The 18,698-nt window shown below is 44.8% G+C and overlaps 1 protein-coding gene across 9 annotated transcripts in view; it reads left to right on the forward strand.

The window, feature by feature from the left end:
• Positions 1–18,277, forward strand: part of AATK (apoptosis associated tyrosine kinase) — a 209,951-nt gene extending 191,674 nt beyond the window's left edge. For 7 of the 9 annotated variants that reach the window (XM_074224940.1, XM_074224942.1, XM_074224943.1 and 4 more), the window contains 6 exons: positions 2,005–2,089; positions 2,321–2,442; positions 8,998–9,147; positions 9,920–12,902; positions 13,297–13,447; positions 13,939–18,277. In XM_074224940.1, coding sequence (XP_074081041.1) covers positions 2,005–2,089; positions 2,321–2,442; positions 8,998–9,147; positions 9,920–12,902; positions 13,297–13,447; positions 13,939–14,252 — 3,805 coding nt within the window. In that variant the 3' untranslated portion in view covers positions 14,253–18,277. The remainder of the gene's footprint in view (positions 1–2,004; positions 2,090–2,320; positions 2,443–8,997; positions 9,148–9,919; positions 12,903–13,296; positions 13,448–13,938) is intronic. The other 2 variants (XM_074224941.1, XM_074224944.1) reach the window with 1 other exon arrangement.
• Positions 18,278–18,698: the final 421 nt, after the last annotated feature.

The raw sequence follows: 18,698 nt of genomic DNA on the forward strand, positions 1-18,698 counted from the left end.
CTTGAAGCATGGCGGCCTTGGAACATGCCAGCGGGGAGGCCAGCTCCCCACCCCTCTCCTCTCCCAACCCAGCCACCAACCCTTGCGCCAGACATCTCTTCTAGGTGCTTTAGTATTGCCAGTGAAAATCTTGGTGCCTCGGACCCAGACCACCAAAGACATTTCTTTGCATGCAAATGCAAATTAATCTAAGCTGGCGGGGGGGATCTCTATTGCCTAACTAGGAGAGATTGGGGAACCAGGAACTACCCTCTGCCATTCTTGTCCCATATCTGCCTTTCTCTGCCTTCCACTCCTTTCCAACCATGCTCTTTTCTTCCCTACCCTGTGGGTTTGGGGAGAATTTGCCCTGTATCTCACTAGGTTGTACTTGGTGGTAATCTCAGCTTTCTCTCCCATCAGTCTTTTCTCCAGAAAAGTTAACTGAACAAATTTTAATTCACTTCTTTCTATCTTCCATCCTTCTTTCTTTCCTCCTTCCTTTCTTTCCTTCCACTCTCTCACCTTCCTTCCTTCCTTTCTTTTTCTTCCTCCTCCTCTCTCTCCCCTTTTCCTTTTCCTCCCTCCCCTTTTCCTCATTGTCCTCTTTTCTCCCACCTCCCTTCTTCTCTTCTTTCTCTTCCTTCACTCCTCAAATATCCTTCCCCATTTTCTGCTATGGAATCATCTTGTATATATTTTCAGGACAGCCTGGAAAAAACTACTGATTGGACTTCCCCAGAGCTAGGTCCCTGCCTCTGGGACTAGGGAATTGTTTCCCTGTTTCACCTCTATATGTAGGCAGGGTGGTCCCCTGGATAGAACCCCAGAGCCTGAAGTCCTGGGTCCTATTCCCAGCTCTGCCCTTGACTCATTTTGTGACCTGACTAGTTGAGGGGGGGGTAAACCTCTTGAAGCCTCATTTTTCCCCATCTACAAAATGAAATATCTCTCTTTCCCCAGGGAAGTTATGGGGGGAGATGGGGATATGAAATGAGATATGAAATGCCCTACTTAAAGACAAAGAAAATACAGTGTATATATTCTTCTTGTGGGGGCTGCCCATCTAGCTGCTTTCTCCTTCTCTTGACCCCACCCTACCAGATGTCTTGGTTCATTTTATTAATTGTTGGCTACTTAGCAAATTTAGGATGATGTCAGAGGAGGAAGAGAATAAGTATATGTATGAGCCAGAGGTATTTGTGACCAACATAGGGGAAGAAGTACATACCATTACTGGGTTTGGGCATCTGAACCAACCAAGGGGAAAGTCCTTCCTGGGTGCCTGATGTCTTTCAGGAGCCATAACCAAGCCATAGGGTAGGCAGAGCTAAGCTCAAGACCCATCACATGATCAGCCCCAGGAACAATTAATGTTGGTTGTATTATTTTTGCATTTAAATGTCTCTATGAGAATGAAAAGCCACTCACACCCTGTTCCCTCCTCTCCTCAATTCTACTTTCTCCATATTTTGTTCTGAATTAAAACAATAAAATAATGATAGTAATAAAACAGCATTTCTAAAAAAAGTTAGCATTTCTGTTTCAGATTTATAAAATGTTTTATGTGTGTCATTTCATCTGATCCTCACAACAATCCTTTGTGGGAAATGGTTTTATTTACATTTTACAGATGAGGAACCTGAGGCTGAAAGGGTCTTGCCCAAGAAACCACACTAGTAGATGTTTGAGGCAGAATTTGAATTCAGGATTCACTCTGACCACTGTATCACCTAGACTTTGAGGCTTACATCAAAACTCTCAGTGGGGGTTTCTCTTGAGTATAGCTTTCCAAGCTCCCAGCATCTTATATACATTAGGTTCAGCAAATAAATAATTAGTGTCTCTGTCTTCCTTGTCATGTGACTTAGAGGAAGGTCTATATTTTTGGAAAATACACCTGAGTTTCCCTTATTACCCCCAGCTTCTTCAGCTTAGGTTTGAGGCCCACTCTTGAGTCTTCCTTTCCTGACTCCAGGTCTGACATTGTTCCTTCCTCCCTCTCCCCAAATTTCCCTTATTTAGTGACCTAGCATTGAGGAACTGCCTACTTACTGCAGACCTGACTGTGAAAATTGGGGACTATGGCCTATCTCACTGCAAGTACAAAGTAAGTCCATGTGGGTTTGGGGAGACACCAGGGTGCATCCTGCCCCCACACACCATATGGCACTGTTTATGATGCTTCTCAATAGATTGTTCGGTGCAGTAGGTCAATAGACAATCACCCCCTCCTCCCAAGGTGGGTGGGGTTGTGGGGCATGTGAAGGGGTGGAGTTCTCTGCTACTTCCACATGGAGTTTGACATTCTCTCCTCGTGCTGACCGTGCATGCTTGGCAGGATGACTATTTCGTGACGGCCGACCAGCTGTGGGTTCCCCTGCGTTGGATTGCCCCTGAACTCATTGACGAGGTGCACAGCAACCTTCTTGTGGTGGACCAGACCAAGGCCAGCAATATCTGGTGAGGGAAGTGGAGGGAGGGAGGGAGGGGAGGGAACCAGGGTGGCAATGGGAGCTGACCTCCTTCCCTCCAGGCAAAAGAGCAATGATACTATAGGACCATGTCCCATCTACTTTATCCAGGACCTTAGGAAGATCAGGAATACCAAACTGGGAGGCAAGAGACCTGGACTACCATATATAGATATAGACATAGATATAGATATAGATTATAGATATAGATCTATCTATATATATATATACCTTATATATAATATATCTTATATATTATATATACCTTATATATTATATATACCTATTATATATATATAAAGTATTATAGTCATGCAAATATGCAAATATATGATACATTTGCAGTTAATAAAACTTATATGAATATTTTGACAAAAACTAGGCCTGATAATAAGCATATTCATAAAATATTATTCATTTATATTTTTCAAGGCTAATAGATATCTCTTAAGAATATTCAGAAACAGGGGGCAGCTAGGTGGTGCAGTGGATAGAGCACCAGCTCTGGAGTCAGGAGCACCTGAGTTCAAACCCGGCCTCAGACATTTAATAATTACCTAGCTGTGTGGCCTTGGGCAAGCCACTTAACCCCATTGCCTTTCCAAAAACCTTAAAAAAAAAAAGAATATTCAAAAACAAATACAAAGATCACTATTAACTGGTATAGATTTGCTACAAGGTCATGCCTAGTTAACCTCATAGCCTTTTTTGGATAGGATTGCTAGGGTGGCAGTTCAAGGAAACACCATATGTAAATATAGTGTAGCTTGATTTTAACAAATTTTTGCATAATCTCCTTGACTTCCTTAGAATAAACTGATGAAATAAGGGTTAAAAAAAAGCAGTTGGATACAATTGATCAAAGCTGTTCTCCCCAAAATGAGATAACATATCATTCAATCAAGCAACACATAATTTTATTATGTGGTACTAAGTATGAAAAACTGAAACAAACTCTGCTTGCAAGGAGCAAGTAATATGCAAACAATACATACATATATATATATATATATATGTATATATATATATACATATATATACACCAGAAGTAAATATGCAAATATATACAAAACAAATGCAAAATGAATACATGCAGATACTGGGTATCTGAGAGGAAGGGCATTAATAATTGTAGGGAGTGGGAGGATCAGGAATGACTTAATGCAGCAACTGCATGTGTAGCAACTCAAAGGAAAAGAGGCAGAGGTGAGGAGGGAGGGCATTCCAAGCACATGGGAAAGTCTGGAGACAGGAGATGGAGTGGGACAGAGACAAGGAAGATTGGCTTTGAATGTCGTTTGAATCTGGAAAGATAGTTTGGGGCCAAGTTGTGAAAGACTTTAAAGTTAAACTTAATTCTTTTTTCTTGTTTGTTTCCAGAACATGGCTAATTCGAGGGGAAAAAAGTTAAACATAAGAAGTTTATATTTTATCCTCAAGACTGTAGGAAACCACTAGAGTTGATTGAATATGGGGTCACATGTTCATATCTAAACCTAAATACCTTTTGCAGCAATGTGGGGATGAACTGGAGTGAGGAGAGGCTTGAGGCAGGGAGACTGGTAGAGAGGCTATTATAATAATGGAGGCAAGAGGTAATGAGGAACCTGACCTCAGGTAAGCTCCCAGTGAGGGGAGTATTCTGTAGGCTGCTGCATAAATATGTTGCTGTTTTAGATGAGTGGCTCCAAAACTTTTTGGTCTTGGGAGTACTTTACATTCTTGAATATTACTGAATATCTCCCCTAAGACCTTTTGATTAGGTAAATTATATATGTAAATATTTACCATATTCAAAATGACAACATCTTAGCATTTTTATGAAAATAATTTTGAATTAAGTGAGAAATGAAAATATCTCAGTATTGTTACCAAAATAATTTTTCATTAAGTTTCATTAAGTTTGAAATAAAAACATCTTAGTATTCTTATGAAAATAGTTTTGACCTCATGGACCCCCTGAAAGCATCCTTGATATACTCAGCGATCCCCAGACCACCACTCTTTGAAAATTACTATTTTAGAATATGATGATCAACCTAGAAGGCTGTCATTCATAATGTACCACACAATTCTATTTTTAGGTTCATTCTTTTTTTAAATTTATTTAAGGCAATGGGGTTAAGTGACTTGCCCAAGGTCACACAGCTAGGCAGTTATTATGTGTGAATCTGGATTTGGACTCAGGTCCTCCTGACCCCAGGGCTGGTTGCTCTATCCACTACGTCACCTAGCTGCCCCCTTTTTTAGGTTCACTCTGATTAGAACTTCTCTAATTATTAATAGATAAATAATATTTAATAATTATTAATGAAGATGTTGAAAAATGCTTATCAAATGAATAGATGACACAAAGAATGGAAACCAGCTAATATAAGAGATGGTAAGATCAGGATTCAAAATTATTTTCATTATTGATACTATCTCAGGCTTTAAGTGCTGGCTCAAAGCCAAAAAGATGAAATTTATCATGGAGAAGTATAAAGTAAATGTTTGACTTAAACAATTTACTTGCACAATGATAGGATGAAGGAGATGTGATTGGCATCAAACTTGTGTGCAAGAAGTTCTGGGGATATTTGTTGGCCACGAACTTAATGTGATGACAAATATTACACTATTGCTTTTAAAAAACAAACTAATACAAATTTAGGAATTGTTAATAGAAGCTTAGAATCCAAATCAACTGAACTATTCATCCCAATATATCTGAGTTCCAGTTCAGATTCAGACACTAGCTGAATATCCTTGGACATGTTGATTTATCTTTATTTGCTTCAGTTTCCTCATCTGTAAAATGGGGATGATAATGGATCCCTCCAAGAGTTGTTGTGAGGATCAAATGAGATAATAGCAAGCATAATATTAGCTAACTGCTAATATTATTGTTCATTTCAAATTGTTTTCCAGAATGTTTGGACCAATTCAGAACTCCACCAGCATTGTATTAATTTTGGTGTTCCTTATTGATATTAGTAGTGTATTCAAATTAGGATACCATACTTTAAGAGGAAAATTGACAACTAAAATGTATCCAGAAAATGAGATATCAGATTAGTGAAGAGTTATCTATGTAGATACATGAGTTTATTTGCGTGTTCTTTATGGGACTTGGATTTGGTGGATTTGGTGAGAAGGGTGTCAAGCCTTGGATATATACCTTGTGGTGCTCCTTCCCAATAAGGGAAAGTAATCAGCTACTCAGCTGGAGCCTAAAAAATTACCCTAGGCTAACACTATTTGAAAGGAGAATGACTAAATAAAATTCTAACCTAGTACCCCCTTCTCTCTGAGGGGAGAGCAAAGTGGCCAGGTACCAATTTCTTACTTTAACTACTTGGAAAGAGTAAAAGTCTCCTTTGGAAAAGGATATGAAGAAGAGAATATGATATATTTATTCATGCCCCAATGATAGCCATAGCTAGACAAACCTATGTGTCACACAACCATCATCAACTTCGTCTTCATCATTGTGATAGCTAGCATTTATATATGTCCTTTCATTTACAAGTATTATCTAATTTCATCCTCACAACAATCATGGAAGGTAGTGTTGTTATCACCCCTATGTTGCAGTTGACAAAACTGAGGCAAACCAAAGTTAGGTGATTTGCTCAGGGTCATACAGCTAATAAGTGCTTGAAATTTTGAACTCAAGTCTTCCAGACTGCAGACTCAGTGTTCTATCTACTACACCATCTAGATGGCCAGCCCCTCAAATTCAATATATCTAAAAATAGAATCAGTATCCCCCCCCCCCCAAATCCCTTGTCTTCTGAATCATTTATCATCTCTGACTTTTCCTTTTCCCTGGCCTCTCACATTGAACAATTTGCCAAGTCCTTTTGGTTTGGTCCTCATAATAATTCTCACATCCTGCAATTCTCAACTCATTATGTCTCCAGTGTAGTTCAGGACTATTGTCAATCAGTCAGTCAAACAATAAAGATTCTATTTATAAATTTTTATTTAGTGCCTATAGTATACCAGGCACTGTAACAGCTTCCAACCTTTTCTTCCTTCTCTCGATTCACATTTCTTTTTCATATCAACACATCAAGGATCCAAGACTTCATCAACAAAGCAGCAGATCAGTAGCCCTTATTTCTCTATTCCCTATTATCCCTGTTCATCCTGATTTACTTTATGTTCTTGTTGAACTGGTCTACTAGCTATTCTCCAATATCCTTCCATATCCCCCTTCATTGCAATTTTCTTGGGCTCTTCTTTGCTGCCTGTGGTGCCCTCTCATCACATCTCTAGCTAGCAGTGTGACACAGTAGAAAGAGCTTTGTTGGAGTCAACAGAACCTTAGGTTCAAATGCAAATTCTTCCATTTACTACCTTAGTGATCTTAGGCAAGCCTTTGGGCTTCAGTTTCCTTTTCTGTAAAATGGGTGGGGAGAAGATCAATATCTATTAGAGTTAAAATCCTCTATCTTCAAAGCCTTCAAAGACCGTCTCCTCTATGAAGCCTTTTTGGTGTCTCCTCCTACCTCTTACTTTATCATATTTTTTTTTGTTGTTCAGTTGTTTTGAGTTGTGTGATGCTTCATGACTCTGCTTTGGGGTTTTCTTAGCACAAATACCAGGGTGGTTTGCCATTTCCTTAAGCTTATTTAAGGAGGAGGAAACTGAAGCAAACAGGGTTAAGTGACTTGACCAGGGTCATATAACTAGTAATGATCTCAGACCAGATTTTAACTCAGGTCTTTCTGAGTAAAGGGACAACACTGTATTCCTCTGTGCCAACTAGCTATCACATTTTACTTTTTATCATACTTACTTGGATATCTATTGTCTCTTCCCTGTTAAGAGTATAAGCACCCTGGGGCGGCTAGGTGGCGCCGTGGATAGAGCATCAGCCCTGGAGTCAGGAGTACCTGGGTTCAAATCCAGCCTCAGACACTTAATAATTGCCTAGCTGTGTGGCCTTGGGCAAGCCACTTAACCCCATGTGCCTTGCAAAAACCTAAAAAAAAAACAAACCAGAGTATAAGCACCCTGAGGTGGTTTAAAAGGACTCATTTTGTCCCCATTGCCAAGCAAAATGTCATACATAAGAGTAGGAGTCTAATAAATGTTGAACTGAAAAATTCAAGAGCTATTTTGAGAAGAGACCAGGCATGTTCTGTTTTGCTCCATGATATAGAATAAGGAGTAACATAGGACCTTTATGTAAGAAGAAGGGAGGTTTGAGCATAACATATAAAAGAATTTAGAAAGTCTTAGATCTTTCCAACAATGGAGCAGTTGGTATAAGCCATGAGGAGGTGTATCCCTGTTCTCTCCAGAATTTAGACAGAGATTGGATACCCATCATGAAGAATGCTAAAGAAGGCATTCCCATATTAGATGTGATCAGACCTCTAAAATCCATCCTAACCCTAAGCTCCCATTACTCCATGGTTCTTCAAACATGATGTCTTGTTTGTTTGCTTTGATTGCAGAGAGGAAGCACAGCCTAGACGAAAGGGCTCAGAAACCTGAGTTTTAGTCCTGGTTCTACTCTCAAGTGGTTGTCTGACCTGGACATAGCTTCATGAGATCATAGGACTTAAATCAAGGAGGAATCATCTTAGAGACAGACCATTGAGTCCTGTGTGTCCCTACAACCCTTCCCTTTGGAATGTCTCATTTGATAGCATAGTTGAGCACTCAGTGATCATAGTGGTGGTGGTGGTAGGGCTGAGCACCCATCTCAAACAGCTCCCAGATTGTCAAAATTGATAGTGATTGCCTGAGTGAGGTTCTATGAATGGTGTCATAGGTAGGAGGTGGGCTTTGCTCCAGGAAGATCTGAGTTCTAGTCCCACTTGTGTTTACTGCATGGATAAACCACTGTATCTTCATCTGTAATTTATTAGTTTTTATTTTGTATTTATTTTATTATTTATTTATTAGTTTCCCATCTGTAAAATGGGAAGAATGATAATAGTTACCCCCCCATTGTTGTGAGGATCAAATGAGATAATCATGATGATGATGATGATGATGATGATGATGATAAAGATGATAAAGATGAATGCCTGGGGCGAGGCATTAGCTTTGTCTGCCTCACTTTCTACATTTTTTTGTTTGTTTTTAGATTTTTCAAGGCAATGGGGTTAAGTGTCTTTCCCAGGGGCACACAGCTAGGTAATTATTAAATGTCTGAGATCGGATTTGAACCCAGGTACTCCTGACTCCAAGGCCAGTGCTCTATCCACTGCGCCACCTAGCCACCCCACTTTCTACATTTTTAAAATGAGGATAATAAATATCACTCACCTCTCAGGCCTATTCTAAGTCTCAAATGAGATAATATTTGGCAAACTTTAAAGCCCTCTATAAATGCTAGCTATTATGTTTTAAAGACCTTTTTCTTCCATAACCCTAACCAGTACAGAATTATTTTTACTCAGATCAAGAAATCACTTAGCCTTTTCAGTAAAAGTAGAAACAGAACCATGATTCAGAGCTTGATAATTGCTTTTTTTGTCTTTCTTGCCCACATGCTGAGTGGTTTGTGGTCTCACCGGCTGCCTCCTTTCACCTCCTGCAGGTCACTGGGCGTGACAATCTGGGAGCTGTTTGAGCTGGGTGCCCAGCCCTACCACCACTACTCGGATCGCCAGGTGCTCACCTATGCTATCAAAGAGCAGCAGCTCAAGTTACCCAAGCCCCAGCTGAAGCTGTCACTCTCAGACCGCTGGTAAGGAAATACATACAGCTTTCATTTCCTCCTCTTTCTCCCATTCCCCAAATATCTTCCACTGGGGTTTCCCACATACCAAAGCCTGAGCCATTTGTGACAACCCCAATATCCAGCTTGTACCCCACCTAGATGCCCTAGGAGACTTCTCTCAGAGGAAGAGGGGACATCTAGGCCCTTTTGTAGCACCTGGCTTGGTTCTCTAGACCTGTGCCTTAAGCAAATTGCTTTCCCTCCCTGAGTCCTCAGTTTCCTCATTTGTAATGAAAGGGGTGGTAAGGACTAAATAAGCTCTAAGATCCCTTTTGGGTCCTGCTCTGCTATCTATAATTTCTATGCCAGATGAATTTGAAAGTGTCCCCCAATTCTGGCATCCTATGTTTCCCGGATTCTATGTTTAGAGCGTACAGTGTGTTGAAGGGGGTGGAGTACAAGGATTCAGAAGAATATAAACCTACTCAGAGTTGAAGGGGAGAGACAGTATATCCTTTCCCTCTACACACACACACACACACACACACACAGATGTAGTGTGCTCTATATATTTATACATAAATAGCATAGATTGCCCAGGAGGACTGAGGGAACAAGTATAACAGTGGTTGAAGCCTAATGGTCTTTCCAAGACAGGTCCCTCCCTGGAAGCAGTGGCCATGGTGGCTTCCCATCACCCTGTGTGAAAGTGAGGGGAATTGGGAGGCAGGAGAGTGGGACTGGAGTGACCCCCGACGGGGATAGCCTAAGCACCCCATCTGTACCCTCCGATTGGCAGGTATGAAGTAATGCAGTTCTGCTGGCTTCAGCCAGAGCAGCGGCCCACGGCAGAAGAGGTGCACCTGCTGCTGTCCTACCTATGTGCCAAAGGAACCACTGAGGCCGAGGAGGACTTTGAGAAGCGATGGAAATCCCTGAAGCCCAGTGGGACTGGCGGAGCCAGTCACCTGGGGAGTGTGGCCGAGCTGTCCTCCAGTTTCCCTCTCCTGGAGCAGTTCTCGGGGGATGGCTTCCATTCGGATGGGGATGATATCTTGACAGTGATGGAGACCAGCCATGGGCTCAACTTTGAGTACAAGTGGGAACCCAGCCGGGCAGAGGCCTTCCAGACACCTGCAGGGACCCTCAGCCCGCGTCATGCTGCTCACTACCAGGACCTCTACTACCCAGCTAGCTCCTCCACTAGCCACCTGAGCCTGGGGGTTTCACCTTCCTGCTATGAGTGTCCACCCCCTGGGGTGGTGCCTATCCTTAGCGCTCACAGCCCTTCTGTGAGTAGTGAGTATTATATTCGCATCGAAGAGCCAGCTGACTGTGATCTAGACTTCACCATGTGTTCCTCTAGTCCTGAATGCCAACAGGCATCTCCTGAGGTGGCCACCCCGTGGCATGACAAAGAAGGACCTGTAGGGGGTACTTATGACTCAGACAGCAGTCCTACTGTGTCTCTGACTATGGAGCCCCTCCTGGGGCAAGGACCCAGTGGGGAGGGACCCTGGGATCATCCTGACTACTACTCCCATATGAGCTGTAGCAAAGACTCACTCTGTTACCAGCCTTCCCCTGCAGGGGACTCACAGACTGGAGACAGTTTGTTGGGGGAATGCAGGGAAGGTGCCAGCAAAGACTGGAGCCTTCCAGGCTTCCGACAGGCTTTTTTTGAGGACCCGCTGGGAGTGTCCCCCTCAGGGAATTCTACAACTCAAGAGTTATCAGGTGGGGCCCAGGTAGCAGTGGTGGGAGAATCAATGAAACAGGAGATACTGAGTAGCCCCCCTGAATCAATAACAATAGAGTTGGGTGAACCAGAGAGTCTGCCTTGCAGTGACTCCCAACACGAGGGAACTGAGGAGACAACCCTGGCTGCTCAGCAAAGACACTGGACCTCAAACGTGTCTGCCAATAACAACATTAATAGCAGCTGTCCCCCTGATTCCTGGGCTACTCACTTTGTAGACTCCTATTTGGGATCAGGAGAGAGTCTAGAGGCAGGACCTGATCCCTGTGAGTCATCTGCTCCAGACTGCCTATCAGACCAGCCTCTTCCTGAGGGTCCAGGGTCGGAAATATTGTTCCCTGGGCAGGAGCTGATGAGCCCTCCCAGCTTTGTTCAACACTGCCAGGTGGAAGAGGACCCAGGCCCAGTCACCATCTCTTCCTCACAGATGATAGATGTAGAAACTGCAGAGAGAAGGAGTATGGATCAAGGGACTGATCAGAAAGCCACAGAGGAAGCCGCTGCCCCCTCCAGTTGTGCAGCCCGGTCTCCCTTGCCCTCTCCATCTCAAGGCAGAACCCCACTTCTCTCCAGGGCAGCGGGCATTCTCATCCTTGCTCCTAAGCCAGATTCCCCCGTGCCATGGGACAGTAGCCAGAGTAATAGCAATGAGCCAGACCAGACTCTGGACAGTAGTGGTAGCTTCCCTGAGCTAGAAGGGCCAGGTAGTGAGGATGATGATACAACTGAGGCCACCTCTGGTGTCTTCACAGACTTTTCCAATGACTTCCTTATGGAGAAACCTGACACAACCCCCGCCTTTCGGTCCCTCCAGAAGCAGGTGGGAACGCCAGATTCCCTGGAGTCTCTAGATATCCCATCCACAGCCAGTGATGGTGGGGAGATCTATAGCCCGACAGTGTCCTACCCTTCCACTGGGCAGCCCCGGGCCCTAGATAGTGGCTATGACACAGAGAACTATGAGTCGCCTGAGTTTGTGCTGAAAGAACCCCATGAACCCCGGGACCCTGAAGACTTTGGGTCCCTAGGAAAAGAGGATGAGAGCCCTGGATTAGAAATGCGGCTTTCTTCCTCTATTAGTGCTGAGCTACATGGTCTGAATGAGAAAAACCCCTACCGAGACTCAGCCTACTTCTCTGACTATGATACAGAGACAGAGCGGCCTGCCCCCGGTAGGGGGGAGGATGAGGACAGTGAGACTGGGGAAGGAGAATCCAGTCCTTTAGATTCCGAGACCCAAGGGCTCTCTCCCAACAATCAGGAAATAGCAACTACTGAGGAGGCGAGAGCTCAGCCTCCTCATTCCCCTTCTGGGGAGTCCCCTTCAGAAGTGACAGTTAGCCCATCCATCAAAGAGCAAGACCAGGAGAGCCCCAAGGACCCAGGGGAGGAAATGACCCCTGTTCTTGCCCCTGCCCCTGATGCTGATCCTGCTTCTGCCTCTGTCCCTATCCCAGTCCCTGCACCTGCTTCATCCAAATTATTTTTCCTGACTCCTGTCCTGCCAAGTGCAGAGAGCAGTGGGGTTGGAGAACGCTGCCACACACCCCAGGAGGCCCCAGGCCTGGTCCCCACCTTGGTAGATAAGGGAACTTGGGACCTGGTTCCTGGGGCAGAGGCACAAGAATGGAAGGAAGTCACAGAGTGTGATGTTCACTCGGACCCCCAAGTGAAGCCAGGAGAGAAGCCTCCCCCGCGACCAACCCCTCTGCGCCTGGACCTGTCGGATCTCCCGGCACCCGAGGAGAACCGACCAGCAGAAGAGGAAGAGGAAGAGGACTCGGAGGATAGCGATGAGTCTGATGAAGAGCTGTGCTGCTACGACATCCAGGAACAGAGTGAGGAGAGTGAGGAGGAACCAGCTGCAGTCCCCATCGTGGTGGCTGAGAGCCACAGTGCCCGCAACCTACGCAGTCTCCTCAAGATACCCAGCCTCATGTCCCAGGCCTTCTGTGAGGACCTGGACCGCAAGAAAAAGGCTGTTTCCTTTTTTGATGACGTTACTGTCTACCTCTTTGATCAGGTAAGCCTCATGGCTAGGGGACTGGTCATTAGGAGTTCTGGAGGTGGCAGGAGGGGTGACTCAGAGGCACTGAGTTGGTATACAGAGGATGGCAGAGGTGTGATTAGGGTGAGTTTGTCTCTCACACCTCCGGATGAGAGGGAGCAAAAGGTCTTCCATATTTTCACCCATTGCCAGAAATCTAGCTCATGGACTGGTGAGAGTAGGATGGGGGTACCTCATTGCCAGAATTGAAATGATCCATTTCCCCTTGTACACTTCTTTCTCCTTTCCGGGTCCTTAGGAAGTTGGGTGGGAGAGAAGTAGTTGCTCTGATGGGAAGTGATGCCCAACCAAGGCAGGTGTCTCCTACGTGTGCCGCTTCTAATCTTTACCTTCCCTTTTGTACACCCAGGAAAGCCCCACTAGAGAGCTGGGGGAGCAGCACTTCCCTGAGGTGAAGGAATCGACTTCTTCCTTCCTGCCAAGCAGCCCCAGTGTCCTGAGCCCATCCGACCAACTCGGTGCAGCAGACAATTTCCCTGACAGGACTGTCTCCGAAGAGAGTGAGCTGGGGGGGGGGGGGCGCGGGGGGAGCTGGGAAGTGGGAGCGTGATGCTCAGTAGTTTCTCCATCTTCCATAGGAAATCTCATGTTATCAAAGAAACCTTCCACCTATTTTAAGGTTATATGACCCTCTATTAGCAGGCAACCTTACCACCCTTTGGGGTGATCTCATCTTACCTTTATTCTTCCCAAGTAACCCTTTCTAGACTGTTCTCCTTTGTGGACCTCTAGGCTCTATTGCCCCTGCTCATGATGACACCTGTACTACAACTGCCTCTTGCTTCTAAGTGTAATTTTTTTTTAATTATGGCCTTTCTTTTCTGAGGAACCATATAAATCCATCAAGTCTAAGATCGGATTTCAAGTCTAAGAGATGATGAGATTGTGTTGAGTTGCTTCTCAGGGTATCAGCGGGTCAAGGGAGAGCAGGCTAAAGAGATGGGCTTTCTGAGCCTCCTCCACAGCAGACCTCTTTACTCTTTCCTTGCAGGTGGTGGGTTTGAGTGGGATGATGACTTCCCACTAATGCCAGCCAAATCATCTTTTGTGTCTTCACCGGGACCTGGGGTGCCGGACTCCACGCTGCCCAACCTGGCAACCCCACCGAAGCAGGTGCTGCCTGTCCAGTTTTCCCGCTTCACTGTGTCTCCCAGCCCAGTCTCCCGATTCTCCATTACACACGTCTCTGATTCAGACATTGAGTCTGTAGGAGGTGAGGAATCAGGAAGGAGTAAGGAGCAGAGGATGGGTCTGAATTGTGTAAAAATCATGGAGGTGTGGGGGGACATAGGACGATCAGTATAGAACTGGGAGAGACTTTTGGAGTCATCTAAGACAGTTATATTATTTTAAAGATGACAACAATGAGGAAGTCCGGGGAAATTGGGGTGAGTGGAAAAACTGGGATTTGAACTCAGGCCCTCCAGCTCCAAAACCAAAGCTTCTTTCCTGCATCGTGTCATCCTCATTTTTTTTGGAAGCAGTGAAGGTTAAATGACTTGTTTAGAGTGACACAGCTAGTAAGTGAGGCTAGATTTGAATATATATGATCAAGCAAAATAAATTTCCTCTTTGACTGCGTCCTCCCCAGATTTGCCTGAATCTGTATCCTGGGTCCATCAACATTTTTTCAGGAGATGCTATCCTCATTTTTATGGAGAATTAAAAACTACAAAGTGCTTGCATCACAACAAAGCAAGATAATGCAAGCATATTCTGATTTTACTAAGGAGGAATCTTAGGCTCTAACTGTGACTTGTGCCAGATTATTTAGCTGCTATAGGTCAAATGCAAGATTTGAACCCAAGTTTTCTTGATACCAATTCAGCCTTCTCTGTACTGCTGTGTCTTGGTTCGAGATTACACATTATCTTATGTGCCTTTGCGGTAGGGACTGTATCTTTTATATGTAGTTAGTTGTAACTGGAGATGTCTGGAGGAACACCAGGGTAGTAAATGGCCTTGAATTCATACCATGTCTTTTGGAGGATCTGTGACATGAGAGAGATTGATATAGATTACGTTAGCAACTATGAACAAAACTGACAAAAAGGTGGAGTGGATGGATGATACAGAGAGATGAACTGTGGTTCAGAGGTGGAGCGGACCAACAATGCCTTATCTGCGGGAGAGCTCCCCATCACTGAATATATGTGAGCTACCATAATGGGGATGTTGGAATAAATGACCTCTATGGTCCCTTTCAGATTCCTTGGATTTTATAACATCATGGTCCCAACTATTGTCCTGATTGGCTTCCAACCCAAAGAAGCTAGTCTGGAGAAAGACCCAGGGATGGAATAGCAGCTTGAGACTACTTTGGGAGCAGGATCAACAGTCAATAAACATTTCTTCAGTACCTACAGTGTGCCAGCCCTAAGCTGTAGAGGCATTGTACCAAGCATCCAGTGTTAGAGCAGGAGTCCAGATATCCCAATGTACCCTGAATCCCTTCTCCTCTAAGGAGCCAGACATGTTTTCTCCTTTCCCCTTCCCTAAGCTGCTAGGATTTATTCTCCCCTTCTAGACTTGATAAAGAAGGGGCTTCTTCCCTCTACTCTTCCCTTGGGTGGTCCAAGAATCCCTGGCCATGTCTCTTTAGAGGAAGCCCACAGATGACTTTCTAATCTCTGAAGAGTCAGAGCTGTTCCTTGGGATAAGAACTGGGCCAGGACTTCACCCCTCTACTTTCCGAGAAGTAGACATGCCCTGAGATCAGGACAAAGAGCCAGTATAGGAGAGGCAGGAGACTTAGGTGGTTTCCAGTCCTCACTAGCTGTGTGATTGTGGGTAAGCCAGCTTCCTTCTCTAGCCTTCAGTTTCTTCATCTGCAAAAAAAAAAAAAAATCTTTTCTAATTCCATTGGTTAGGGAGCTGTAGGTCTCAGCTTTTAATTTCAGATCTGCTGGAGGTCTATTTGACTTAGGGAAGGTCACTTGTCTCTAAGATCCAGTTTCACCATCTCTGGAATGGGCTACACTCAGTGACTGTAGCTCAGAATCTTGTGACCCTCTGAACAGGACCCAGGATCCTTAGAAAGCATCTCCCCCTTCCTCACCAAAGCATCTGCTCTTCATAAGTGAACAATCTAGATGAGTAAATGGATAATTCTCATCTGTGATGACATAGCCATGTGCTTCCAAGCAGGGGAATGGTGACAGTCAGGTGGAATGAATTAAGAAAAATCTCCTGCCATACAGCTCTCCAGCCATATGTTAAAGGAAGGGAAGGAGAGGTTTGCTGGACATTCACTAACATGTCCTTCCCAACCACCCCTCCCAGTTAGTCAGTCAGCAAACTGAATTATTGAGAGCCAACTATAATGTCCGATAATGTCTAAAGCACAAAGTACAGAGAAAGGCAAGAGACAATTCTTGCCCTTTAGGATCTCCCAATCCAATGAGAGAGAGACAAAAAAAAAAACAAAAACAAATAATATCTTCAAACTACACATAGCCTGAAAATGAAGAGGGATTGGGAAGGGCATCCTCTAGATCAGAGTTGGGGAACCTTTTTTTTCTGCCAAAGGCCATTTGGATATTTATAACATCATTTGCAGGCTCTGTTAGGTCAAACTTTTAATTAATTCACCCCTAAAAAGTTGCTAGATATATTGAATTTTGAGTCCCACTGTGGTGGGAGGTCCCTACCCCTGCTGTAGAAGGTGGGATTTTAGTTGGGACTTTAGGAAGCCAGGAGGCAGAACTGGGGATAGAGAATGTTCCAGGTGTCGGCGATAGCCAGTGAAAATGGTGGGAGCTGGAATGTTGGTGTCACTGGCATTGGGGGGATAGCATGAGGTAGGAGAATCCACATTCATTGTGTTGGAGTGCAGATATCCCAATGTACCTACCCTCTGAATCCCTTCTTCTCTAAGGAGCCAGACATGTTTACTCCTTTCCCTAATTTTTGGGATACTGTGTGAGATGTCAGAGAGAAACAAGGTATCCTACACATGCACACACACACACATGCGCGCGCGCACACACACACACACACACACACACACACACACACACACACACCGCTTTAGATAGGTAAAGAGGATGTATGCTTGGGGAGGTATGTGGGACTGTTGTCAGCCAGGGTTGTGGGCAGTGGCTAGGCTGTGACCAGAATAACCATCCTCTTTTTCCTGTTTCAGGAAGCAGTGAAGATGGTGACAGAGAATAAGTTGGGCAAAGAAGGCACTTCAGAATCTATAGTGCCGGCATGGCTCTGTGGACCAGGGCAAGAAGAGATGGCCCTCTCGGCCCCAAGACGAAGCAGCGGAGGAGATTGGGGGGGGGGGGGGGTTGTCAAGAACTCAGCTCTATTTTTTTAGACAGATTTTATCAAAGGCATTTGGTTTGCTGCTAGCTCACAGAGACATCACCCCCTCACCCCCAGCCCGCCTTCTGCCCCTTTGTCTGGTACAGGTGCAGCCATGGATGATGGTCTGTGTGGACATACATGCTTGAAGGCATGCGGTTTGTGTATAAATATACATATATAAATGATAGCGTTAAAGGGTAGACTTGCAGAATCCTGCTCCCCTTCTTCCCCTCCCCTCTTGAAGGGAGTGATTACGACCCCAGTACTGCTTGCTCCTCCCTCTGGTCTGTGACTTCTCGGGGCTTACCACGTCCTGCTGCCCCAGTGCCTCATGCTCCCTGCTTCCTAGAGCTGTTATGGGAGTAGGAGCCTTTGTCAGCCCCTCCCAGGGCCTTCCTCTCTGTCCCTGCTCTCTCGGACCCTACTGTACATACAATGGAATTCTGAAACTTCGCTCTAGTGTCATTCAGTAATACTGTCTCTCTTGACTTCCCACTGGGACATGTCTCAACCTTGTCTCCCTCTACAACTCAGATGGCTGGTTTTCTGAGCTGGCTCCTAGCCTGACCCTCCCTGTCCTCCTCCCCTCCTGCCTAGCTTCTGCCAGGAGCTGGCACTGCCTGGAAGATGGAGTAATGGGAGGGAACTCCCACATTTCTACTCTTCTTTTTTATTTTCTTATTTTGCTCTTTTCCCTTAGTTCCTTTCCAAACAGAAGTCTAGACAATATGACCTGAGCAGCTGTTGCTTTCTGACTAGAGCTGGGGAGGAAGAAAACTAAGGGGTCTTTCCCTCAGAAAACAAGGTTTCCTCATCCTAGGACCTTGGTGCGGGGGGCAATGAGGATGGGTAGGGGTTGCTACCAGCTCAGCCCCATTTCATCGGTGAGACTTTGGAAATTCTGGGGTTTCCTGTCCTCTGGCAAGGGCCCTATCCTAAAGGTTGCTTGTTGGGAGCAAGAGCTGAGGGGGAAGAGTTTGGGATGACCCTTCTAAAGGAATAGGCAATAAATGGGAGAGCTTACCAGGCCTTAAGTGCCCTGATCTGCCAAGGAGGAGAGCAAGGAAGGGACCCATCCTACCCAACTGTCTACTTCCATGTTCAGTGTTGGGGTCCCTATTTCCCCTGCTCAGGGGCCAGGGAACAGGTATGGGGGGCAAGGTGAATGGTAAATGGGGCTCTGTGGGAATATTTTTGTATTGGCTAATGCAGAGAGAATGGGACCGTGATAATTTTAAGTTATTATTGCCAAAGAGATGTAAAGAGTTTATTGAAGGGGTGGGGGGTGGGGTGGGAGTAGGGACCTTATTTTTGGTTTGTCCTTTTTTTAATTATTTGTTTGAGGCTTAGAATGCTGGTGCAATGACTTTTTTTTCTTTATTTAAAAAGAAATTAAGCTAAGAAAAAAGCCTTTAAGCCAAGAGAGTGTGTTCTCCT

The sequence above is a fragment of the Macrotis lagotis genome, chromosome 2 (assembly GCF_037893015.1).
Source record: "Macrotis lagotis isolate mMagLag1 chromosome 2, bilby.v1.9.chrom.fasta, whole genome shotgun sequence".
Lineage (NCBI taxonomy): Eukaryota > Metazoa > Chordata > Mammalia > Peramelemorphia > Peramelidae > Macrotis > Macrotis lagotis.